General features: G+C 36.7%; 1 protein-coding gene across 1 annotated transcript; it reads right to left on the bottom strand.

Annotated features, from left to right (window-relative positions):
- Positions 1-21362: 21362 nt before the first annotated feature.
- Positions 21363-23612, bottom strand: LOC114356822 (uncharacterized). The gene is made up of 2 exons (XM_028310184.1): positions 21848-23612; positions 21363-21762 (listed from the first exon to the last, which is right to left on the bottom strand). The coding sequence occupies exons 1-2, from the start codon at positions 23560-23562 to the stop codon at positions 21579-21581; spliced, it is 1899 nt and encodes a 632-aa protein (XP_028165985.1). The 5' UTR covers positions 23563-23612; the 3' UTR covers positions 21363-21578.
- Positions 23613-26630: the final 3018 nt, after the last annotated feature.

The raw sequence follows: 26630 nt of genomic DNA, 5'->3' as shown, positions 1-26630 counted from the left end.
ACTTTTAATTGAAGATCAATCTACTTTGCTGGATTTCTATATTCAATCCTAATCCAAATTATACGGATTTGGATTGTCAACTGTCAAATTTTTATATGTTTTTGGCCAAAATAACTGCGGTTTTTGATGTTTTTACATTTTTATATTGTTTATAAGACTATTTAAACAATATTAAAGTGTAAATGCATCGAAAATTTTGGAAATATAATCTAAAACTGAATTCAATTTGACAGTTGTAATCCGGATTTGGACAAGGATTGAATATGGGAATCGGGCGTTAGTCAATAAAACTAAAATAGAAAGAGATATTTTACTACATTTCAGTAAAACAAATTATCCTTATTCTATTTGTTTGGATTAGGCACCCTACATAAATTATACAATTCCGTTGATTGTTCTCTTTTTAGACCTAAATTAAGACTACTACATACCTACTGCCTTATATCGCGAAAGCCGCCGGCGGCGTAATGCGGGCGATCGCCCATCGCCCGGCACGAGATGTTCTGATCCCCAAATTACGGAAAAACACCAAATTGCTTAGGTATCTTAGGCATTTTAAATGTGAAGTGTTTTAATGAGAAATAGTTCGCAAATTGTAAGTTTTGGTCTTGTTGAGTTGGGTATAATCAGCGTGCTTTGAATATTACGAAAAGTATTAACGAAACAACTTCGAAGAAATTGAATTTCAGCATTTTCAATAAGGTTTTATATTTTGCATATTTTATAATCATCGCCTGAAATTAATGCAAGCTGATTCACTTAATTTATTAGTGTTGAGCGAGCATACAGAAATTGTGAATATCAAAAGATTTTGTTCTCACTTTACAAAGTAATAAGTTTTCTTGCCACGATGTACGTAAACAGCTCTAGGCGTTTCTTAAACCTAAAATACGATAAAACAAAGTAAAAGTTAAAGTCTGTATTTAGAGGTCTAGGGCGTACCTTGTGATGTGAGATGAAACGCAAAAAGACGAGCCATACCATCTTGCGCACGCGACTGGCAGGTGAGCACGCGGCGCACGCGTCGCTCCAGTTGCAGACATTGTTTTGACCACTTTTCAACTAGGCTTCTTTTGTTTTGCAGCGTATTCTCCTTAGTACTTATACAATACTACCTTGAGAGCCTGTAACTTGAAAGAATAATTCAATTAATATTAAACATTTGCACAGCTCTACCAAAAGAGCAAATTGCATTTGAAGACTCAATCAAACAATGTGTATCTAGATCGTAGCTTGTTTTCATAAGACGAGCGATTAAGAAACTATGTAGGCAATTAATTAAAAAAACGCAACCAGCTGTATAACAGCGTTTTCAATGGAACCGACATTGAGATATCATGAAATACAAAAATATCCGTTGCGCCATACATCATCGTCGAAATATTATTAATTTGATAATTGCTCTTTTTCTCTATATTTATGGTATTGTTACCTGTTTATAACAGCGGCTAATTGTGCCCAATTAGTAGTAAAAAAGTGTTTAAGTATTCCGTGAGTCTGGAAAAATGCCAAATTACTTTTGTAAGGCGATCCATCTTTTACGGTACTAACGCTAGCTTTCAAATTACACACATCTTACTCTTTGGTAAAAAGGCCAAAAAATAGCGGCGCGAGGCGAACAAGAAAATCGCTCTGGACCACAATGGGGGTACTTAAAACAAATTAAACCGACCGGTGTAATGCCCGCCGCGTTTAGGGGTCGCGTTTGAACGGGAAATATATTTGAGGAGTCAATGCCCTGCCATCTGTTGCACGCACTTAAGAAAAAAGCTTTTTTTGTTGGCGCACCCCGTAGCAACAGCATGCCTTTGAGTTTGCCGCTTTTTCACCAAAAAACGCACAAAATTAGCCCCTACGTTTATTGACATAGTGACTTGAAAATTTTACGGCAATTTTGAGTACTATTCTGAATGGTGGCTCGCATCTTGCGAATGTGTTTGCAGGCGATTAAGGCTGATATATTCATACGGAAGACATAAGGTCGATAATAGAGAAGGCAATGCGGCACTGAGCGCGTGCCGACCTGAATAATAAAATATTAATAGGTATTTTAATGTATTATTTACATAAAACGCGATTTAAAAGTTTTATGGTGTTGTACAAAAAGCGTATTACTGATTCGTGTAAAGTGTTATCGATAAAAATCTTGATTTAGAGTAAGTTTAATTTTAAGAGATTTTAAAAACATTTCGTAAAAATATTTATGGTACTTTAATTAATTTATGGTTAAACTCAACCAAACTTTTAAGAAGTTAATTATATACTAAATTTCTTCGACCACTTCGCGAAACATTTCAATGTTTGAGGCATGAATTTCATAGGTGCAAATGTTGTAGGGGAGACTGGGTACGGTTGAAACAAAGGACGGTTGAAACAGAGCAAATATCTCGTAAACGGTTCCACGGGGAGTTAGGGGTCCTAGGGGAAAAAGAAGCGGACAACAGGTCTGAACACGAATTTAGTGCCTAAAACTTCCTAAGGCGTTGACGTTGTGTGCAAAACGCCATATTGTTTTTTACTGCCCAAAAGTAAGTATTTTTCTTCAGAAATTAACGCTTATACTACCTGTTCTTTTTATGTGAATGTATCGAGTGTGCGTTTGCGATTATAATGAAGCATGTAGAATAAGGGCCAGTAACTATTTTTAATGTGTTATCATTAGTGTCGAAACTATAAAGTATATTTTACCAAAAGTGGGGTTGGGGACGGTTGAAACATTTTTTGTGGGTACGGTTGAAACAGAAAATTTATTAATGTTAATTTTTTGTAGATACCGAGAGTTTGGGTAAGGAAGATTTCCAGAGAGGAAATTGACTTAGTAAAGCATTAGAGGTGGTAAAAGCTTGAGATTCACTGCGGTAAGCGGCGGAAAAGTATGGTTTAAAAAGAAAAAAAGATTTTNAAGGAGATAAAAAGAGGGTTGGAAGTTTATATTATGAAAGTCCTATGTGTTTAAAGTAAGAGAGTTAAAATTTTAAATGTATGCGCTATAGATGCTAAGAGCGGATTTTACGAAACTCCACCCCTAATGGAGTAAAACGAGGTCCACGCGTACGAAGTCGCGGGCGGCCGCTAGTAAACATTAAAGTAGTTAATTAACTCTACCTAATTAATGATAACGATGAGACTTTGAAATTTATACATTATTGTCGGCATTTATTTACCTTTATCCAGCAAACTAATGTGGTTTATTAACTCTACTAGGAAATGAGACATAAGACGAAAATAATTGAGACCTACCATTATTGACTTTGCAAGTTTGATGGAGATAACTGACATAATGGCACGTTAGCTGACATTATAGCCACAATAACTTTCAAAGCTACCAATATTGTGCAAACGCACTAAAGGGGTCTCCATCAAACCCTGACTAGGTGAATAGCAAGTCCCGGCACTATAAAATCGCCGCACAACGTAAGCCGCTTGCCTTACCCCCCAACCTACCCTTTGAATAATACCTTTGATTTACGGCAAAAGGTAAAAACCCGCACGCGACATTTTTCTGTTTTCCATTAAACCAGAATTTGGTGATCACAATCTCTAATGAGGCTAAAGAACTTTATATTCATCAGGAAATTTTCTCCTAACGTAAGGTTTTGTGTTCATAATTCAATTGTGGCCTGGTTTATGAAATTGTTTGCTTTTTAGGCTCCTTTGAACATGCAATCGTAGGAAAGCTTTTGATATAATTATGACGATTAACCTACATTGACCAATAGAATCTGATAAGTTGGGGGCATTACTTTATTACCCGACTGCACCAGAAGGAGGGTTATGCATGGTTAGGGTTACACACAATGTAATGATTGAATTCAAAGCATTGCTAAGTTATTTCAGAATGTATCAATTTTTAAAAGGAAACAATAATTGCTTTAGTTACAACTATTTAAATAAAAGAAGCAAAGGAATGCTTTAAACATTCTCAATCAGTTATCGTTCAAATACCTGAAATTCTAACCATTCGGAGTATTCGTGACCCATTTCATTAATTTCACACGTTACTTTTAAATCAACATGCTTGTTTGCAAGTTACTAGGTTGTTGTTACAGTACACAAATATGTAATACGAATAAAGGCTATTATTTACTTTAAGGAACCGAAACTTCCCTGTCAACCCCAAAAACATCTTGACCGAGACCTCAAGTATATTTGGCACAAGCCCACTTACGAACTCTACTAAATCAGCAATACAAACTCACAAAGCCGGAAAAACATTATGGCGATCTAATTCTGTTTATATTTGTGCCGTACGGAAGTCGAAAGCTGCGATAGTTTTTCTGCAAGACTCACCCCTCGCCACGTGTCGACTCCGTGAATCTAAAATAAATGCGGTCCTAAAACGGACCCTTGTGGCACACCTGCACTGCCAGACGTTCACGCTCACCGTTCTATATCATTAAACATAGACTTTATTCCTTCGAGATACGGTCTTGGTGACTGAAAATTAACATTGTAAGTTGAGAGTACATATTTGGCAGGAAGAGGGTGTCTATAGAATTATATTTAGTCGTAAGCTCCCTAAGAGTTGGTTATGATTGAACAAACGATACGCGGCAAGGTGTGCTCATGTCGGAACATGCTCCTGAATCTGATTTAATGATATGCCAATGAACCGCACGCGTGTTTGGTTTTACGTCATAAGAATCGTAACTATGATCTCCTTGTAAAAAATAATTCAATTTCTCAATACGCTGTTCCGATTTGAATCGCAAATCCAAGCCGAACTTTATCATGTTCAACAACTCGAAACAGAAAAAAATACGAAGGTAAAAAATTCAGCATTTTTCAGTGCTTATTCAAACACGCTCTTAACCACCATACCTACATCGAATACACGTGCAAAAGTATCGATTGCAAAAAACGTTTAATTATAGTATAATGTGGGCTTATGGCATCGTCAGACATCTTGCGCCACTAACAATACCGTTACTACCTTGTCTATTTTCCAATTAACTATTAACATAACCTGTGATAAAAAGTTAACGTGTCCCTTAAGTTGAGGGAATATGATCCAAATTGGAGAATTTTTTGAGACAACAATTCTAAATTTATGTTTGTGCTCAAAATTATACAGTTGCGGATTCCCTTTCTATCGATTTGTGCACCTTTCTCGTGTCATATATAGATAGGTTTTATAGATCCACCATCTGGTAGGTCGGTGTGCGACCTTTTCTAAAGCCTATTGTGATGTTTAATGGCGTTTTTTTCTGTTTCAGGTAAGTTTGCAAGGTTTCACAAAAAAGGGAGAGTGTTGTCGGAAGGAGCGGCTGCTGACACGTGAGTTAAATTATAATGGATGGCATATCGAAGTAATAGAATAAATCTCTTTTTTCCACTGAGATAGGTAGAGCTGCGTTAAGACTACTGCGAGGTATAATAAAAGGTGGCAGACGTGTTTGTGTAAATTTAGAAAATGAAATACAATACACTTGTACGAGAGTGATAAGTTTAAAATTAACGTTGTTCTACAACGGTATTCTAGAATAGTTGCGATGAGAAAGCTTTAACCTATTCCATCCATCTTAAATCCTGCAGGTAGTCCTTAAAAGCCTTCTGTAATAGCAACCATTCCTTATAATTGCCTTCGAGTAAATGGAAGCAGTATTCCGCTTTCTAATTAGGGATGATTAGAGAAATGAAACGTGTAATTATTTTTGTTATTTGAATGAGAATGCAAGAATCCTTTGGTTTTTGAGCCGAGTAAAAGTGAAGGAACTGGAGAAATGGTTTGTTTTTTGTGAAGAAGAGTTGCGTAAGTGGGTTCGCGCGCCGTGACGGACAGGTGCAGCGCAATCACGGCCACCGTCAAATCGACTGTGAAATGGAAGGGCTGCTTGACCTTTCACTGTCAAGCTTCACTAGCGAAGTACCAGCCTCGGCGCTAAACAATGTACCTACTTTATGCAGCAAACTGGTGCATAGAAAAAATGAAATTTGCATTTTTAACCGCAATTTGTAGTCGTCGTTGAACTTTTTATCGGTTTGAAGTCTATAAGTTTGCTTAGTTAGTGCTGTAATGTTAAAGTTATAGAGACAGTTTGTTGGTTGTAAGATATGAAATAGTTCTACGGTAAACTTGTTCGAACGTTAATTACCTGAATGGAATTATCATTGAGGCTACCCACGATAGTATTTTATCTCAATTAGTTACTAAATTTCATCTTAATAAATAATCGTAACTTGTAGTCGGCTCAATGATGAAATTAATCTGGACTTCCTCCAAAAAGATATTTATCAAATCTAATCAAAAATATTTATTCAGTTTAGACCACAAGTGGCACTTATGAACGTCAATAGAAAATAATAAAAAAAAGAAAAGGTAGCCCTTATGGGGCACTTTACATGTCTCCTTATCTTTTGGGCCCTACCAGCGAATTTAATGAAGAAGAATTGGAATCATTTATTTCAGTTGTCTGGATGATGTTATTAATAGCATTACCCAATATACAATGTAACATAGCTTCATTTTTCTTCCCTTCTTTTGTCTTCTTTTGGCGGCATCTTAAATACCGTACACACTGTCCATTTGAACGCCCCTTTTTGGCAAATAAGCGATAATCTGTGGTAAGCTGGTAACAGCTTCCTGGACCACACCGACATAAGGGTTCTCTCCTTTCATAAGACCTCCATCACTTGCGACTCTTTCCGTGAACTTCATTGATGAAACGTTGACAAAGAAAAGGCGACTAAATTGTCAACTAAGTAAAATGCCTTCAGAGTAAACTACTTATTGGTATAATTTTGTGTACTTACAAAGCATGTTTTTATGACGGTGATTCCTTATTTATTTATTGAAGACTCAAACCTGATTACAATTGAATTTTCACAGATTGTGTAACACAAAACTTATGGGCTAATTTATTAAAGCCCAAAAGGATTATAGTAAAGTCATCGTTAGTTAAATAAATTCTACATTAATAAGTTGGGCCTCATCTGCAGAATAAAATATAAAAGATGAGCAAAATATTTTTAAATAAAGTTCTTTAAAACAGATGTTATTACATGACTCTACCTTCAAGATTTTTTGCAGATGGCTACCAATTAACAAATTAACATGAACTTTAACATTGCAACGGTTGGTCGAGATAACTAGCATATTTGGTTAAAAGCGGAAAATAGGAGAATTCTTTGCTAAATACCTAGTTAATGAATAAAGTAGGATATTATAAAAAACATAATTCAGGTAGTATTTATCTTTTCGCGTGATAGGGTATCTGCTTATCCTCGGTAGATAACAAACAGAACAAATTCTTATAAGTTTTACTATGTCATGTTCACTGGCTGTTAAGTTAAGAATTTTTTAAATAGTTTAATATTTAATGAATAACAGACAAGACCGACAAAGCCACATTTCATTTCTTATTTTCAGTCTTATTGAATTAAACAGAAATAAAAAAGGAAATAGATGTTATTTCAGATAACGTACAATTACTGTATCGATCATATTTTTTCGCCGATCGCCGCCGCTCGACTAAATATTGTGATGTGACACCAGCATATTTTAACTTACCACGAGGGTTTAACGGGATTATTAGTAATGTTATCAAACATGACAAGGACCATTCTTCATAATCTCATCAAAATACAAAATTCTTGCACATAATAAGCCAGCCCAAAGCAAATAAGAACAAGCGGTTCCCTAGCAAAAACTGCTAAGGAACCTAACAGCCCAAAATGAGTAACACGTAAGGGTAAACGCGAAAGGTCGCGCCCGGGCCAGACCGGGTAATTGCGACCTAGGCACGCCACGCCACGCCTAGCGGGCTAATAGGCCCACCGTCCACGATACCTACGCTGTTAATCCACTGCCTCCGAGGCAATTGGCTGATGTAATTAGGATGATAGAGCGGTATTATGAACACCTAGCCGAATAGCGTAATCTGTTCGACCTGACACCCAATTTACCAAATTGTAGTTAATTTTAAAACTGGATTCATGACAGAGGCAAGATCAGTAGTCAAGCCTGCTCTTTTAAATCTAGACTGATTCTAAAATTTTCTACTTTTAATTCAACTCAATCATCAAAGTATCATACGGCTAAAAGTCTAAGGCTGGGTTGTTGTACCATCTTACTTTAACTATAACAAACATTAAGTCTGTACAAAAGACACTGGTTCCGGTTAAAGTATGGTGGTGCAACTGAGCCTAATTTGACAAATATTTTTTGATGTGTTATCTCCAAAATCATGTCAGATTAGCTAAAATTGCTAATGTAGAGCGGCAGCTATCGCATGCCCAGTGGACGCTTTTCCCAAAATCGTCACGCACTGAATTTTATTCGCTTTTTTTTCATGGCAACAATCACTTTACGTATTGGGGAATTCTAATACGACTTTTAGGGCTTTCACAAAGGCTGCCTAATTTACTGGTCGATAGCGTGTACGCATCATAAATAAATATACTCTCCTTTATTTTTTGAGGGGTAAGGTTCAATATTCGGCATTACTGGTGGTCTTTTAAGAAGCCTTAATTTGAAAGCCGAAAATTAAGTGGCGATAATTTCGCAAGAAAATGTTATAAAGGCGGAGAAAACGCCGTTTACTGTAATACTAATAGGTCTTTTGTGAAATTACCTTTGGGGTTATTTATTCAGAATGTGAATTCTGAAAATAATAGAAGAGGCATCATTATTTAAATTGTGACTAGATTTATCATAACTCATAAAAACAATTTGATTCTTCGAACTGCAATTTACGTGCCTTATTATAATTTAGTTATCAAAGGAATTTAGGCTTAAAATTTAACAATTTTGCGTGTCTAGTTAAAAGTTCTTCCTATAGTTAAAAATCTTCAGCTGATTTAAATATTACTTATTGTAGAATTTTTTTGATATTGTAAATTATGCATAAGAACTAAATGCTAAAGCTTTAGATTAAGATAATATAATAATAGTTTAATTCAGTACATAGGCCCTTTCCAGGGCACTTATGCATGTCCCAAAATTATAGCTTGCCTTCGTTAAATGGAAGCTAGCATTCGTTAAATCCCAAACCCTTATTGGCAACCCTTTACTGGCAAAGAATTTTGAGGTAGTCATACCAAATCCTTTGTATTTTTACACTCATGTTTTTGCTGGGATTAAATTTCCACCAAAATACCTCTGGCACAAAATATTCGCCCGCGTTAATCCTTGTTTTGATCCAGCATTCCTGCCAAATCGGTCGGTTGAGGAGTTACCAAAACATGATTATGTTAATGCCCGCGTTAGGTAATTCCTCCTTCCGCGAACCTCTGGCTGACGAGGAAATTGGGATGTTTTCGAGCTGCCCCGAGTCTGCACGCAACGCATTGTTGGTAGAGATTGAGGAAATATTATACAATTTTAAAAATTCTAAATCATTTAAGTTGTAAATATAAAGAAATCGTTGATGAAAATAGGCGTGCAAGTTGTAGCTCAGGAGATTTATGTCTAGAAGTTTGTCGATGTCAATTTTTTTCTGTAACGCGAGTAGTATTACAACACATCTTGATAGCAAGTTGAATTAAATTAATTAAATAGAACAAGAGTCTTTAAATTATACACAAGTGGATTTAATTTTTTATTTCAATTTTCAGTGTACTTTTATGAAATCGAACCTCCCAGTAGTCCCAGTCAATTGTCTACTTCAAATCACGAAGGCAATACTGTGGCAATACCTACTGTTTCAATTTCACCTGAAATTAATAGTATGGCTAAAATAACAGAAAACTATTTTAAAAACTCAACTCTTTAATGTATTTGAATTTTCATGAGTTAATTTTCGTGATACAGTGACCTCTACCAAAGGTTGTGACATACTTCAGACGACCTCTGGCAATAAAACAAGTCCTTGACCAGACATTAGCAATAACTAGAATATTTGGGTCTATCGCTACACCTTTCTATGACCGTCTACGAACTACAACGATTTTCCTATAGAGCAGTCACACGCGAGGAATTTTTCAAGTTTTCCATCTATATTTACACGATGGTACATAAGTAACTTGTGTTCAATTTGGTGCAGAGAGGAGAGATCATGTAGGTACCTAGTAATTTTATGAAAAAAAGTGGGTAGGCACCTAGTAACTGGGATATCAACTCATGTAAGCCGACTCACGAGAGATTAGAAGATTTTTTGCGAAACGAAATTTCTATTTGAGGGGGTAAAACACCAGACGGCGCTATAATAGAGTGGTTCGTTCGTTTCAGCCAAATTACATCCACTGCTAGACGAAGGCCTCCCCAAGGCTTTCCACATTCCATTCCATTAAGTATAGAGTGGTTATATAGACTTTAATTCTAATTCAATTTATCAGTTCTTGTTCGGCCGCCCTTAGTCAAAATGTGTGCCATAAACAGTTTTATATAACAAACGTTTACGGCGGCCATAATTCGGCGATGTGTAGCGATTGTGTATTTAGTGCTGGTTACGGCGCTCTTAGCGACCGGGCGAGGCTTTATTGGCCCGGCTCACTCATTAGTCCACCCTCACCCCCCATAAAGTATGAAATGGTAAAAACTTACGAAAATAAGCTCGCGACTATGTAATTAGAAGTTCAATAAAACCATCATTAACTCACACGGCACAAGTAAGAAATACCAATTTCATTATAATAACTTACCTCTAACTACATTAGTACATTACATAACGCTTATCAGACATTCGTTCGAAAAGTCCAACACAACGTAAATTATAGAATTAAATAAACAACTCAAAGGATTAAATCTAATCAGCATAATTAAAATGGCTTTGTAAAACATTAATCACGCAGGTCCTTTTATCTGGAACTCCACTTCAACGAAGCGTTCCAGATAAGCGAAATTAAAGAGTTCGTTAAACTAAACACCAGATAGTTCACCACCAACATTATCTCCCTAATACACATAGCATTTATATATTATCAAAACAAACACAGGCACCACCAGAAGAATTCGACAACTTTGATTTTACAGCTCAAATATTTGAAAAAACTTTTAATTTCAACTTCGGAGTGGTCACTCGGACGGCAAAGATAAAGTGGTAAATGTATAATGAATGATTCACGTACTAAATGGGTCAATCCATTATCTCCCCATCTGATAAGGGATCGTTATATTTTTTATGCAGTGTCTTTTTATTTTATTCAATGACGATACATTCCGATCGGTTTTGCCCACGAATACGAAGCGCGAGCACACTGTTGGATATGCCATTTTGAGTCTAAGATATCTGATTAAATTGTTGTTTCTGAAAACAATTTTAGGACTTATAAAAATACAATATTTTTAAGACTATAAATAACGCCTACCCTTCGATTAATGAAGTCGGTTAAAAATAGCTGTTTACGTCACTTAATTCTTTTAAGCTCCCAGAAGTTCAAGTTTGTATTTTCTAGATTAAGATTTTTGTAATGGTTTCTGGCTTTTGTAACTTAATAGTACAGAAATTATAAAATGCCTCCTACCTAGCTCTACTTTCTAACTTTTAATAAATTGTCAGGTATAACCCTAGTAATTAACGCTTTCATAGCTAAAAGTTTCAGATCAGGGTAGGTATGAGCCGTTAGATAGAAAATGCTAAGCCAACTTACCCATGCATATGCCGTGTCCAGCCTAAATCCATAAATTCGAAGCTCCCGCGCGAACCTGTTCCGAGAAGACAATACACTGATTGTCGCTTAGCGCCCAAACCAAAAGAAAAAACGGCGGGAGCCTGCGCGGGCGCCGCCACCGCGCGCGGCTGACCGCTGCTGGATGTGCCACTTGACCATTAGCTACAGAATACTTGGTTTAGTTGAGTTTATAAATTCTTTAAGTTTTTAAACTTTCGCGTTCCATTTCAATTAAAATAGTAAGACACGGGTCTTAACGTACTTCGAGTACTTAAGAGTCTGCTTGTGACCACGGCTGCAGCATCGCAGCCGAAACGTCAAGCCGTGAGTACATAATGTAACTCATTAATAAACGTCGCGTTAAGACCCGTGTCTTACTATTTTAATTTATAAATTCTTTATTAGTATGAAGGCCTTATTAAGGCACTCATACACGTCCCAAATGCAATATAGATTGTTCCAATTTTAATAAGTCTTGTGTTCCAACAACTTTCAACAGATCCAACTTTCTAAGCTTACCAGTACCTATGATAAACTAACGATCGCTAAACTCAGGTTATTAAAAAGGAACACTTTTCTGAGATTTCATTAAGTTTTCCTAATTATGCAATAGAACTCTTTATTTGCTATACATGAGCTTTTTAAAACACTCTATTATACACTATTAGCTACTTATCAAATTGAGTTAAATAATTGAATCATTTACTAACACAAAATAACTTTATCTTGAAGCCTTATCCTCGTTAAATCTTTTCACAAGAGTAAATTCCGAGCATATCCCAGTTACTTTATTTTCTGGCTCTTCCATTTTCCCTACATCGGGAATCGAACGTGTGAAGGTGGGCAGTCCTTATCAGCGGCTAACGCGGGACCACCGCGCTATCACGCAGCGTCCCGGGAATCGGGCCTTTTACCCGACTGATTTAGATTTATCCCCACTTTACACTTCTGCATACCTCGCGCTGTCAATAAAAGGTGTTTTAGATAGTGGGACTTATCAGGAATTTTGGGGTTTTGCGCATTATTCCAGATAAACCATTTATAGCCCNCATATTTCTGTTATTTTTTTAAATGTTTACTACTAATCAAAGGCTAATTAATGTTTTAAAAATATTAAATACTTAGACTGATTAATGTCGTCATGTGGTACTATAATTTTAATATTCGTATTATTAATGATAAATAAAACACGTTTTATTAGTACTTATTGTATTATTTGTATGTATTTCAATAGATCCCAATCGCTGTTTCAACCGCCCCTGGCATGGGGACGGTTGAAACAAAATTTCTTTTTTTTTAAATTGCGTATATTTCTATAAATAGTAACCCGGGAACTATAATGATACAGCCATATCATAGCTAAAACTTCAAATTTCAATTTCACGTATCGTAATCGTCACTTGGTTATTAAACAACAAAATTATAGACAATAAAAGCAAAATTGTTTCAACCGTACCCAGTCTCCCCTAAGTATTTTTCTAATGTATGTAGGTACTCGTTTAGTCACCCACAACTTCATAAATTCATTACTAAATAACTGCAAATCACCTAATTTAGTCAATTATTCTGCTTTTGCCATATGCAAGGAATGTTTAATTCTGCTTTTTTGTCACTTAAATAGATTGCTAAAGATGTGTGGTAGAGTAGAGAGCATGGGTAGAGAGGGTGAAAGAAAGAGCTGACACAGCTAAGTAGTTTGACTTTTAGGATGGTTTCGACCAAACAAGAGTAAATATTAATCTCAGAATAAACTTGTCATTTTGACATATTTCTCATACTGAAACTCTCAATGTGCCAGTTATACCAGGAGTTATTCTCGGATAAAAGTTTGGTCGAATCGGGCCTTAGTATCGATCCCGTAATCCGTATCACTGCAGTCCACAAATCAAACGTGTCGATTTATCTGGGGCAGCCCGGGCCGGGCACGTGGCGTGGCGTGGCGTGCCCGCGCAGTAATTTGTCACCCGAATTCAGCCGATGCGATCGCCCGACGCGACGTGTGCTGCGTGCGACCCACATTGGCCCTTGAGACACTCCTGAAAAGTGCAGAATCGTGTCAAAATTACAAAAACTCCGAAAATGGTGCCACTCCTTCACCAAAGTCCTACGAGACTACTCTATCTAAAATTGATTGGTTTAAATTCACAATATAACTCTATATTTTCTTGCAGTATCATTACTGACGGACTCAATTAATTTCTATATATCAGAGAAAAACAAATTAATAAGATCCGGCTTTTGTAGAATTTCCGATGCTTGAGCAAAGTTACATGAAAAAATAATCACAGAAGCGCTCACGTTTATGCGGGTGGCTGATATCTACACTAATATTATAAAGAGGAAAACTTTGTTTGTTTGTTTGTTTGTTTGTTTAGTTGTAATGGATAGGCTCAAAAACTACTGGACCGATTTTAAAAATTCTTTCACCATTCGAAAGCTACATAACTCACGAGTAACATAGGCTAAATTTTATTTTGGAAAAAAATAGGGTCCCGTAAAATATTTGGGATTTTCATAAGACGTGGAAAAGCGCCATCTATCGTCATTGGTTAAAATCTTCTTGCGCCTGACAAAAATTTTTAAGGCACGTAAATATTCATGAAGGCAAAGCTGTCAAACGCCATCTATCGACATCATTAGTAAATTAGTAACTAAATATTACATGTACTATGAATAGCGCTGTTCGTAAATAATATTGAAAATTTAATAAATAAAGATATTTTATGTCACTGAACCATTCACTGTATGTACGTATTTGAATCATTCACTATGTTTAAACGAGCAAATCAAAGTGTTAATTAGTGACTTTTCAACCGACTTCAAAAAAGGAGGAGGTTCTCAATTCGACCCGTATGTTTTTTTTTTCTATGTTTGTTACGCGATAACTCCGCCAATTATGAACCGATTTGAACAAATATTTTTTCGGCGTATAGGTAATACCTCAAGGGTGGTCCCATTTAAATTTAATAATAAAAAAAACAACCACCAAGGGTGGAAAATTGGGGATGAACTTTTTTATACGCAATATCTCCGCCGATTATAAACCAATTTGTGAACGATTATATTTTTGTTGAATAGGTATTATCAAAAGGGTGGTTTCATGCGAATTTGAAGAAAATATTTCACCCCCAAGGGTGGAAAATTGGGGATGAACTTTTTTATACGCAATATCTCCGCCGATTATGAACAAATTTTTTTTGGTCTCAGTCTTACTGCCTACCTTCAGTGGTAACATCAAGGTAATAATTAGTTAACTAAAAAGCAAGAAATAAGTAAATTTTTATAAAAAAAAATAAAACCGACTCCAAAAAACCTAAACTAAAACGTAGAAAAATAATTACTTGTCAAATTGACTGACATGTTTATCGTATAGTACAGTCCACTATGAAAATTAGCTGTGGTTTGTTTCAACTACCTATTTTAAAGTTTTTTGTCACTTTCTAAGTGTTGAATTTTATGGAATTGGGAAAGAAGTACCGAGTTTGAAGCGTTCATGAGCAGACATTGCAGTTGAATATTCAAGTTCTGAATTTGATTATTGATGAATAATAAAATAAATCCTACTAACTCGATTGATGGTTTCATTTAATTTATTTAAACCAGGTTACCTATAATAATATTTTTTCGTTAATTTATGAAAATATCAAATTAGCCCGTAATCCTGAATCCTGATACATAAAGTTAGCCTATTAATTTAACACAGGTACGACTGTACTCAGTGTTGCACTATAAAATGCAATTGACGCGCCTCTATGCCAGGGTTTTTATGTTCCTGGTCAGGCTATAGTACTGAAGCACTTATCATTTGGAATATTAATTGCCTCTGTCATTTAAAACAAAAGCTATAAATAAAAACTTCAGCGTCTGGAAAGTTCAGGCTGAATATTCAAATTTAATTCGTTGGTCGCGAACGTTTTAGCAAGTCATGTTCCGTTTCCAGTATAAGTTGACGATAAAGCTCAACTATACCAGGGTTAATCTTTTAACGTTTAGATAATGCCCAAAATAGTAGGTTTTGAATATGGTTTTAAGTAGTTTGGTATCTACTGTATCATCACCGGCAGGCAATAGTGGTCTAATAGCTCTTACACAACATGGTAATGGCTTACTTCGAACCATGACAATGTCTTGTCTGGCGCAGACAGTCTGAGTATATTTTTTATAATAATTTCCTACATTATTATTCCCCAGACAGACAGCAACAATCAAATATATCATGCCCTAATAGAATCGCCGTGGATATTGCCTATTTGTACTCAGAACACAGCGGAGATGTCGCGAGCAGATCCGGGGACAATGAGTGATACTCGGCCGAATGTAAACGAGATAATTGTACAGTCAGCCAAAAAATATATAAACTATAAATAACAAGGAATCTCTTTTTTACTTAGGTGAAACATTACTTAACGTGTTGTAACAAAAGTGGCTTTTACTGAAAAGATACCTAGAGTCCAGTTTTTACGTAACTTTGTACTAAATAACTTTGTAATAATAAAGTATAGTGTATATTTTTGAATGGAACTGTACATGTTGCGACATTAATGGACCATTGTTGACACTCACAAGTAATGAACTTGGCAGCACTCGCCACACACGGGAGTGAGAGATTTAGAAGGGGTAAATGTCAAGTCCCAAAAAATATGGAGCAGATTTCTTTTCGGCCGGTTTTCGACACTGTCGACAAAAGTAAAGTACTTTCAAAGATAACATTTATTGGATTAATAAGATTCAAAAGAAGTAAACTGAATAAACCTAGTTATACCTATTCATCCACTTTACAGTAAAAACCTTGATCCGGGCGTTTTCAAGGCGAGAGTGAATAGGCACTTAAGTATAGGGCAGATATGTCCCATCCTAGACTACATCCCACTTAACATCAGGTGCGATTGTGGTCAAATATCTGCCTTGTTATGCATAAAATAAAACCCAACTACGACAAAAAACGACTCTGAAAAAGTATAAAACAAAATCATAAACCTCCTTTTGCTTTGCCGTAGTCGGGTAAAAAATCCTCTATTACTCATTCTAGCATTAAATTACTTTCTTGAAGAAGTAGTTAAAAGACAATGCATCAAGAGTAAATGAAGCAGGTTAACGAATAAAAATATGACTTCGATCCGTATCTCTTTTACATTTGACCTCTGAGATGAACCCCCAACTCCCTTTCGTGGTCTAATAAGAGTTCATTATTGGAATACTGCTCCTTTCGGCGCACGCGCAGCTCGTTGCGATGCGGCGCGCGCCCGCGATGGGCATTTGCATCGGTTTCCGCTAAACCGAGGAAACACCGACTACAAGGCTCTACTGGATACGACGAAAAAGGCGATTCGTTTACCTTGACCGAAATGTAGTCTATTGTATTAGGTTTTTTAGATAGAGGATGCAATTTAATTCTTGAGTCGCTGATCGTCCTGAGCTCGATAACCAGCTGGAAGACACAAAATGTAAAATTATTTGTGTCATTGTTCCCAGTTTCATTATCTACCTGATTGACATAAAAAAATATGATTTCGTACTTCATAAAGCAAGTAAACCATCGTTAGGTGAGCTTTTAGTAGAGATTTTGCCCTAACTGCCCACATTTAAAGCAAATAAATGATGATTCTGATTCTGAATCTGATTCTAGCTTGATTCTAGAATTATCTGAGCAAGCACTATTCGCGTGGATCGCAACCAACAACAATCTTGGTCGAGTATCTCATCTGAAAATTAATAAATAACTTGAAAAAATCGAACTGCCTAAGATGCGACTCTTAACGCTAAAAATTAAATAACTATGAGTATCTCATCTGTCAGACATGCCCAAATAGATTTTTTCTGCGTGGCTCGATTTCAATGGTTCCTAATGCCCCATCCAGTGGAGTAATTCCCCGTGGAGCCATCATGGTAATGCGGCCGGCATGCGAGGTGAGGGCTGACTCATCCTTTATTGATCCTGTCGGGGACGTCCTGGCTGCCACTTCCGAGAGCTTCCGATGGATTTCCCTAATTACTAGACTATTATTGTAACTAGGCTATTAAGATAAAGTAGGTAATGTCTTATTATCCGTAGGATAAACATTAAGGTCATTTAGGTCAAAGTCAAAAATATTGTATTTGCATAGACTATTAAATACTGCTTCACCAAACGATAGGGATATCTAAGGCTGAGTTGCACCAACCTACTTTAATCGTAACTATAACATTAACCGGTGTTTTATAGAGTTCGACAGATTTTTGACGTTTATTAAAGTACGAGCTTTGCTAATGGTATTAGTAAGATGGTGTAACTAAACCTAACTGTGCAAAATTAAACTACAAGATATCACCTAGACGTCGACGACGACGTAAGAATCGTAGTTGTGTTAACATAGTAACTTCTGTTCGTTTTCCAAGAACGAAACTTAATAAAAAACAGAATTTATACTATAAATAAATGTTTACATTATCAATTTGTCAGCAAGATTAGGATAATATCAAAGTTTACCCAAACCAAGCTGAATATCGTGTATTGTCACAGCACCTGCTCCTCAATCAAACATGAGCCAAGCCAACGCCAATGTGTGGCCAATGTTTGTCGCCAATGCACCTTGCGGGCGCGTGCTATCTTATCAGGGCTTGTTTTGATATCAAGGGTGTTGGTAGCAGTAGCGAGATAATGCACGTCAGTGGCAACCGATACGTTTATGGACTTGATACGTTCAGTTTGTGGGATGTGATCGTAACACAATGAATACTTCAGTATACGAGTAAATTCGATCATTTATTTTTTATTAATTCTTGCAAATAAAGATTCAATAAACACAGTATTCTCCTTTACGTCGCGTCACGTCGCGAAGTCCATAAAATGGTGTTTTGATTTAGCAAAACAAAGGATGACCAGACCGACCGTAAGGACTTAATATGTTGTATAAAATAGAATAGATACTCGTAGAAAGTTAATATTTAATTTAAGATAAGGCAAGCAAAAATGAGCCTCTTGTTAACCATAAATGAAAAAAATTGAAAGAGGCTAACATCATTCTAATTTTTGGAGTGACAAACTGAAAAGTGGTGTCAAAGGCAAAGATCGCATTAAACAACTTGGCTCACATCGTTTTAACTGAGATGCAATGATAAAACACAATGCAAACCAAAATACCTACATAGAAAAAAATAATAAGCAAACCCACCAACCTCGTTTATCTGTCAATGTGGAATCACCGTGGCTTCGAATGAGCGTTGTTTAGTATTCATTTAATGTCCTTCCACGAGCGCCTCAAAAAGAACTTTAAGGCGCAAGGAAAAAGGGCTAACAGTTTTCGGGTCATTTAGATCATTGCCGATAAGAAGGATTATATCGCTCTGCCCGGTAAGGGTTAGTTCTGAACATCTTAATTTTATTTTCGGCGCCGTTTCTGGCGGGATTGTGTCGGTGAGAAATGGGTTTTTATACAGAAACATTTGGAAGCCTCGCGACCGCCGTCAAATGGAGGGTTCACTGTGTTTTTTATTCGAATCTTATTAGCCTGAATTGGTTTTTTATTTAAATACTCTTACTTTGTTGCAAGTTGAGTGTGATTGTGTTGAAAATCGGTTGGCGTTTTACTGTAAGATTTATTATTTACTTTTCGAGTCCAAAGTTCTTCCCAAAACTCCTACATAATGAGACTTCTGAAAATAAATTCAGGATTTACAACTGTAGCTGTAGTAAATACCACCAAACAAAAAGTAAATTATATATTTTTTATCCACATAAAAATAAAACATTGCCTTCTCACCGGAATCCGGATATCACTTTTTAATACTTTTTTAAATTAATAAGAGGGGTAGTCTTTCTTTATACATGTACCTAATAAAAATAACTCTAAATACTCGTAGCCATCACTTAGAAGTTTTGAAACCTGCATTTGGAAAGCGTGGTGAATATGCAATCCAACTTTTTAATCTCCAAAATATTGCGATCTCAAAAAGCAATAAAAGAGAAATTACAAAAAAATGCGTAGAAATGAATAGTGGCTAATCTGTTTATAGCTTCCCACGTCGCGGCAGTTTCACCCAAACAAATAGAACGGACATGATCTGGCTGCAGCGTGCCAAATATTTAACGGTGTATAAATTAGACCCACGGCCGTAGGGCCGGGAGGACAGACAGCCCATCTGATTGACCACGAGCTTTGGCGAAAGTTCGCTATGAAGAAGAACTTATATTTTAACTTCTTAAATTAAAATTCATTATCTAATTATGTTATTCATGTTACCTAACATCATCATCATCATTTTAGCCATAGGACGTTCACTGTTGAACATCGGCCTCCCCTAATGATTTCCATATAGGCCGATTGGTAGCGGCCTGCATCCAGCGCCTTCCCGCTAAAACAAAATTAGCAAATGTGGCTATGCTGGCATAGTTGCAAAGATTCTGAAATATCTGCAAATTATCGGACTGATCTCAAAGAGCTGTGGTCGATCAGACCCACTGGGCTTCGCCCCCCGGTGGGCCAGGGCTCAGTCACCGGACAAAAACCTTTTGTGTCACCTTATTATTGAATTTACACCTAGTGTGGCACAACACTAAACGTCCCATTGCGAAAAAGATAAGAATGCGGACGGATGATTTTTTTACATGTTTCCGTTTCGGGAAGAGGATGAGAGAGTTGTACAGGTATTTGACGCTTATTGCCGCTGACCATTGTCTTTTGGAAAAAAACGTGTAACTTATAGATACAATTGCGTGTTTTTCTGTGGGACCACACGCTACGGTAATGTTGAAAATAAACACATCACTGATAGTGGGCAAACAATGTATAATGCAGAGCCTAATAGGTGAAATTATTTAACTCATACGGGTACCGTTCGATACAAATAAACAATATCAGATACTACTAGCAGGCCTGTTCATCTCCGCGAGTTTACATCCAAAACAAAACACGCACGATGGCCCACCTACAGGATACTGTTCGACAAGGCCTCACATACGAGCGAACATTGACTCACGCACGCGTATTCTTGTGTATGATGGAAGAAAATAAAGAAAATGGTGTACTAAATACTGTGCAGTATTTAACTGCCTAAATAATAATAAAAACACAGAATGTACTTTTTTAAGTTGCCTCAGGACACTGAGAGGTAAATAAGTAGTTAATATTATTCATGATAATTCATGCTAAATCATGTATTTCCTCCGCCATTTTCCGCAGTTTGGCACCTCACGTCACATCATTTTACCGAAGTCAGCCCTATAGCTTCGGCGCAGTGCCAATCACTGACGTTTGTCTACAAAATGGTGCTTGACTCTTGAGACAGGCGAAATTACACCATATTGTTAATGACATTGAGCATACATTTTTTTAAATACCTTCGCGAAGTAAAACTTCTGTACGTAGTACTTATTATTATTCTGAGCTACTAGTCCAAAGACCTCGTGATATACTTCTCACAAAAACGGTCCGCATTTTTCCGAATCACAGCACAAAAGCAAAATTTCTCAATGGTAATATCATTACATAGTTTCACCTCAAACCTGACATAATTATACTTAATGTCGCATTCACTATTGAAATGTATCGACAGAATTTTATGCCCATTTCACAATAATGGATGCTTGGACCCTTGACAAACAAGGGTGATGTATGCGAGGCGGCGGGCACAAAGGCCTTTATAGAGCTCACCTTATGCCCAATTATGCGTCCACGTTTCCGAAAAAGTGAAGATTTTGTCCACATCGACCCAAGGGCCGGCCCACCGGGCAACAAAAAAACTGAAGAGAACCCAAACTGGACAGTTGTTGATAAATACGACAGATATATTCAGTAACGAAATTTTATTGGAATCCAACAAAATGTACACGTGATAATACGAATTTACAAGACACAGTTCAAAATTAAACTTCTCAATTACATAAATAACACATTTACCGATTTCACTAGAAATAATATTAATTTATTTGACAAAGACAGCAATGATAATAAAGTCAAAGTCTTGCGTGATTTCAAATACTTTTTAACAAGCTAACTTGGCGTTTAAATTGATTGAATTGTCATCAAATGAACCGCACCACTTGCCTGAAGCTACCTGAGCAGCATGAGGCTGGGCGAGACGTCGTGGGTGCGGCCCAGGCGCCTGGCGCAGGCCTCCTGGTGCAGCTCGCAGCAATAGGCGCGCGTGAACCGCTGCCCGCAGTACCGGCACAGAAACAGCCCCGGGGAACGGTGGCGCTGCATGTCCAGGATGTGCCGGCATACGCAGCAATCTCTGCAACAAAACAATTCAATTTTAGTACGTGCTATTGTCAGATTACAATTATTTTACATGCTAGAAGATCTATCTGCATTATAACCTTGTTTTAGTCAAGTCGTGCCCTTGAATATGGTCGCTAAGCTGGGACGGCCGCCTGAAAGCTGCTCCACAAATATTACAAATGTAGCTAGCGGCTTGACTAGTTTGCGGGGTGTTCATCATCGACAGTATGTAGGAATGGTAAGGAATATTCGGCATATAAGACAACAGCTGCTTCACAGCCTCTTTGGATACCCGCAACAACGCCAACAATCCCAAAGGATCAGTGTTCACGGCTATAGTCATCTGGGGAGCATCACCTTCTCCTACGCTCCTGTCTATTTCCTCGATAGAAACAGATGTATTGTCCTCTAACTTAGGCACAGCCTTTTCTAAAGACTCCGTAACTTCAGTAGACCGTTCTTTCGTGGGAATGTCAAATGAAATCTGAACAGAGCACGGACAACCAACGCTCCCACTTAACATATTCTCAATGTCCTGTTTTGCTCGGTTACTGCTATTAATTTCTTCCATAAGAATTCTATCAATGGTTGTCCCTCTCGATTTTTCTATTAATTTTTTATCTAATCCTGATGTTGATGGCGTACTACAATCTTCTGTAATAATTCCACAAACCAATTTTTCAGCTTTATTCATTCCATAAGTATCACTTTTGGTAACATTCATGTTATGGCTACAAGGTTTAGGACGATCCAAATATACTGAACGACAATCATAGCATTGGTTGACGTAAGTTCTAGATTTTACCTCATCTATGAAAGAATTAATTGAAGTAATTAAACTATCCAATTTGTTTTCTATGCTTTCTAAAACTGCACGTCGATCAACAATGCAGGATTCTTGAATTCTTGCCTTCAATCTTTCAACATTTTCAGAAACTCTAGCGTATGCCTCTTTAACAGTTTCTTGCACAGCTTCTGCGCCTGTATTTGTTCCTTCTTCTTTAACCTCCTCGTTGGCGACTTCATCTGCAAATTGGACACTATGTTCAGTTTGTATGGCACAATTGGCTATTGCACAACAGCATTTTCTTCTGGGAGAATCATCATTGAATCTTGGTCTCGCACGAGGAGGTTCTTTATCAACATAAATTACATTCCCATATACAGGTCTTGTAGGACGTTGTTGCCATTCATTAGGATTTCTTTTTCTTTCTCTATTTAACATCATAAGACGACCCTGTGAAGACATTGGATAGCAATTTGATTGAGAAAAATATGATCTGTAGTTCTGACGTGGCGCTGACTTATAGTTTTGGGGATATCGTTGCTCTATTTTGCAATTATTTGAATTCAGTTCCATGGTACTATATGCGTCGTAGAAGTCTTGTAACAAATTTCGACAAGGCCTTGACTGATTGTCGTAGTAGTCATTAATGTATTCGTGTGGCGTAGGTTCCTCTAGAGTATGGCGTCCTATTATTCGATCAAACTCGGTATCATAATATTTATGTTTATTTTTTAATTCATTGATATAGTTATTCCATGCTTCTGTTTGTTTTTCTTTCTTTCTGATGAGAATTAGCTTCTTCACTAGCCTTTGTAATCTGTTATTCCTTTCTACAGTCTTGTTGATGAATTCCTGTTTGAACGTTGTAGAAGGTCGACAGTACGTTGTCTTTTCAGCAAACTTTTTTTCATTAAGTGCACCATTGGAATAGTTTTCATCGGTAATTTGGAAACGTTCATTCCTGTAATCATCAGTAGTCCTGCTGGGAACTATTGAGTCTTCTCTGGAACACGATCCATGTTGCATGCTAAAAGATTTAGAATTAAATGTTGGTGTGGAATATTTATAGTCAACGTTACTGATAAGAAAGTTCTGATTATAATTACATTGTTTCTCAACATTTAGATTCCTTTCAGTGTATGATTTGTTTAAGCTTATTATCGTTTCGTTGTCTATGTTACTATCTCCCAGGATTTGATTTATAAGCATCTTGGAAGTCCCCGAAGATACATCTTTCGGTAGCTTTTTGTGCATTACACTGGTGCTCAGGGTCTTTTTATTGCTTTGGGTCTGTTCGGATACTTTGTATTCACTTTCCTTTACTTTGTTCAGGAACGGACTAGTGGTTTGTACGGATATGTGCCCTGCGTTCGATTCCGTAAAATGATTTGTAGCACTCAAAGGCTGATTTCTCTGACCTTTATTATTATATTCCATCATTCATTTCACAGAAAATTTTGTTGCAACCAAAACCATTTGACATAATGACACATAAAAATAAATCAACACCTTGACGTCAATGGCAGAAAAATATCAAATAAAAAAGGTTTTGCTTTTCTTAAAAATGCAAATAGACTTTTTATTCTTAACCCTTAAATGTTTGAGATAAAAATGCCAATGATATTTTATGAGATTAGTCACAAAAATGCGCAATAAATTTATGATTTTAGGGTTTACAAACGTTAATAAAATCATTTAGTGTTTATTAACCTTTGCAAAAAAACAATGTGTGTGCGATATTCGGCAGAGGTGTGTGGCCCGGCGGTATGCAAATAAAACATATTATAAGGACCACCCGAACGCTGCGAAACTTTGATTCACCAAACATAATGCATATAATTATTGTCATTTTTACTAAAAGTAAGTTGTTTCCGTAGTTCCGTACTTATAAAAAGAATTTTATTGCAACATATTACCAATATTATCATGCAAGTCATAATGAAAAGTCGTAAATGCTTTTATTATTTTGTTTCACGTTAAAGATTGACAAACCGAAAATACTTACACATGAAAAAAACTATAAAAACCTGTGTCAACACACGACATTATACAAAATATCCATCAACAAGTCGTAACAAGCGAAACAAAGCATAAAAGCACGCATAATATTAGTGGACAGACATTTTGTTTTATTTATTTTATCATTAATAGATAAACGGTCGAAGGCGTCACCACCCGAAATGTGTCGTAGCGTAGGTAATTTTATTTAAAAAATATTTGTATGCATTCAGAGATCCTCAAAATATTAGAAAGTTAACCATTGCTATAATTTGTATCTTCAAAATGTTGTTTAATAAATTAAGGAGAATTGAATGAGTAAGAAGGAAATCGGAAAGAAGGCAGTGTTAGGTAGAGCCATTACAATTCAAAGCAGAGTCCAGACAGTTTAGAGATAGTATAATTTTTTAACTAGCGACCCGCCTTAGTACAGGTACCTACAATGTATTTATACTTAAAAACCATCCTCTTGAATCACCAATCACCATATCTGTTAAAAAAATTCGCATCAAAATCCATTGCGTAGTTTTAAAGATCTAAGCATACATAGGGACAGACAGACAGGAAAGCTACTTTGTTTTATGATATATGTAGTGATTGTTTTATTTTTCAATGAACCCGTATTTTGATCCTCGACTCGCGCTTGTCTTGTTTTTTATTAATTTCCAAAGTTGTGTATGCATTTTATTAGTCCGCGTCGGCCCGCCCCGCACCTCGCGGGTCGTCAGTTGTCGGCGATTATGCTAATAAGGTCATACAATATTCATCGATTGGGGGTGAGCACGAGCTGTCAAGAAGTCTGGACGAGTGAGGGAAGTGGTGCACTAGTTATTATAATTCCTATTTTCTACCTCATTGATTGAAGGTATTAAATATGTACCAATGAATTATATCAATGTACTCTTCTGCCATTTTACTTAATTTCACGGTAACCAATATGTTCAATAAGTTCCATCAATTTAAAAGTTGTGTATCTTCACTTTATGCAAGCATAAGAAGACTATGCTTACTGGTTATCATGGCCAGACCAGCACAGTGACACTGAATGAGAGTCGGCCTCGTATTCTCAACATTTTGAAAGCAATGTAGTCAGCTTAGTACCAGCTCAAAATGTAAGTTCTTTTGCATAAATTTTTATTTAAAAAAAAAATATTTATACCTGAATATTTAATATGTACCTTTAACCAAAATACAACCAGTGCTGCAGATTTTCAGTCTACTTTAATTGTAACTCAGCGCCTATTCAGCATTTTAGTTTTTATACTCCTAAAATGAGCAATCTGACGTAATATTTGAAATTACAGAAAAGATTATTTGCCTTGTCTGAAAACTACAGAAGAAAAGAGTAGGTACAAATCACAGTTGATTGATTTTTTTTTATGCATGACAAGGCAGGTATTTGACCGCAATAGCACCTGGTGTTAAGTAGGATGCAGTCTAGGATGGTACATAATATCTGCCCTGTAAGTGTCTATTCACTCTCGCCTTGAAAAGGCCCGGATTATAGTGTTTGGATATTCAGGGCTACAATTTCTAGAAAGAAACTGTACCCGAGCTGTCCCCAACGCCAGCTCACATGTTGGGAACCAGTGTCCCAAGTAAAAAACCCATTGTGCGTCTGGGGGGACAAAGCCGTCGCATTGTGCGCGCGTATAATGCGTCTACATGTCCCTCGATTGTGTTGCATGGAATGCTTTTTCTTCTTCATTTTATTTGATCTTATTATTCATAGGTAAGCATTATTGTAACGCCGGGCTGGTAGAGTAGGCTTTAGGGGTCCCATGGCAACGGAGAAGCACCATCGCACCGCGGTGGGTCATTATCACAGCTTTGATTTGAGCAAAGGTGTGAAATTCTAGCGTTTTCCCAATTGGGAAAAATCTCACACCTCGGACCATATCTTTGTGCATTGGCTGCGATATGGGTAACACCTTCAAAACCAAATGACGATTTTCACGGTTTATTTTAGAGTTTTATGGAAAGGGTTTTATGATTTCGCTGATTTAGTTTAGTCCCCACAGGCCCCACAGCCAATACCTATGTAACTCTAGAAAATGATTTATTTCACAGACTCCTGTAAAGTCTTGTTTATAAAA

The sequence above is a fragment of the Ostrinia furnacalis genome, unplaced genomic scaffold, assembly GCF_004193835.3.
Source record: "Ostrinia furnacalis isolate ACB-3 unplaced genomic scaffold, ASM419383v2 OfSCF2966, whole genome shotgun sequence".
Classification (NCBI taxonomy): Eukaryota; Metazoa; Arthropoda; class Insecta; order Lepidoptera; family Crambidae; genus Ostrinia; species Ostrinia furnacalis.
The sequence above is the reverse complement of the archived record's forward strand: the minus strand, read 5'-3'. Positions and strand labels throughout refer to the sequence as shown.

Bases quoted from the DNA above. Each gene is read 5' to 3' on its own strand.
- LOC114356822 (XM_028310184.1), bottom strand. From the start codon at position 23,562: ATGCAACATGGATCGTGTTCCAGAGAAGACTCAATAGTTCCCAGCAGG. The intron at 21,763-21,847 runs GTTATAATGCAG...GTTTTGTTGCAG, and splicing joins CACGACTTGACTAAAACAAG to AGATTGCTGCGTATGCCGGC.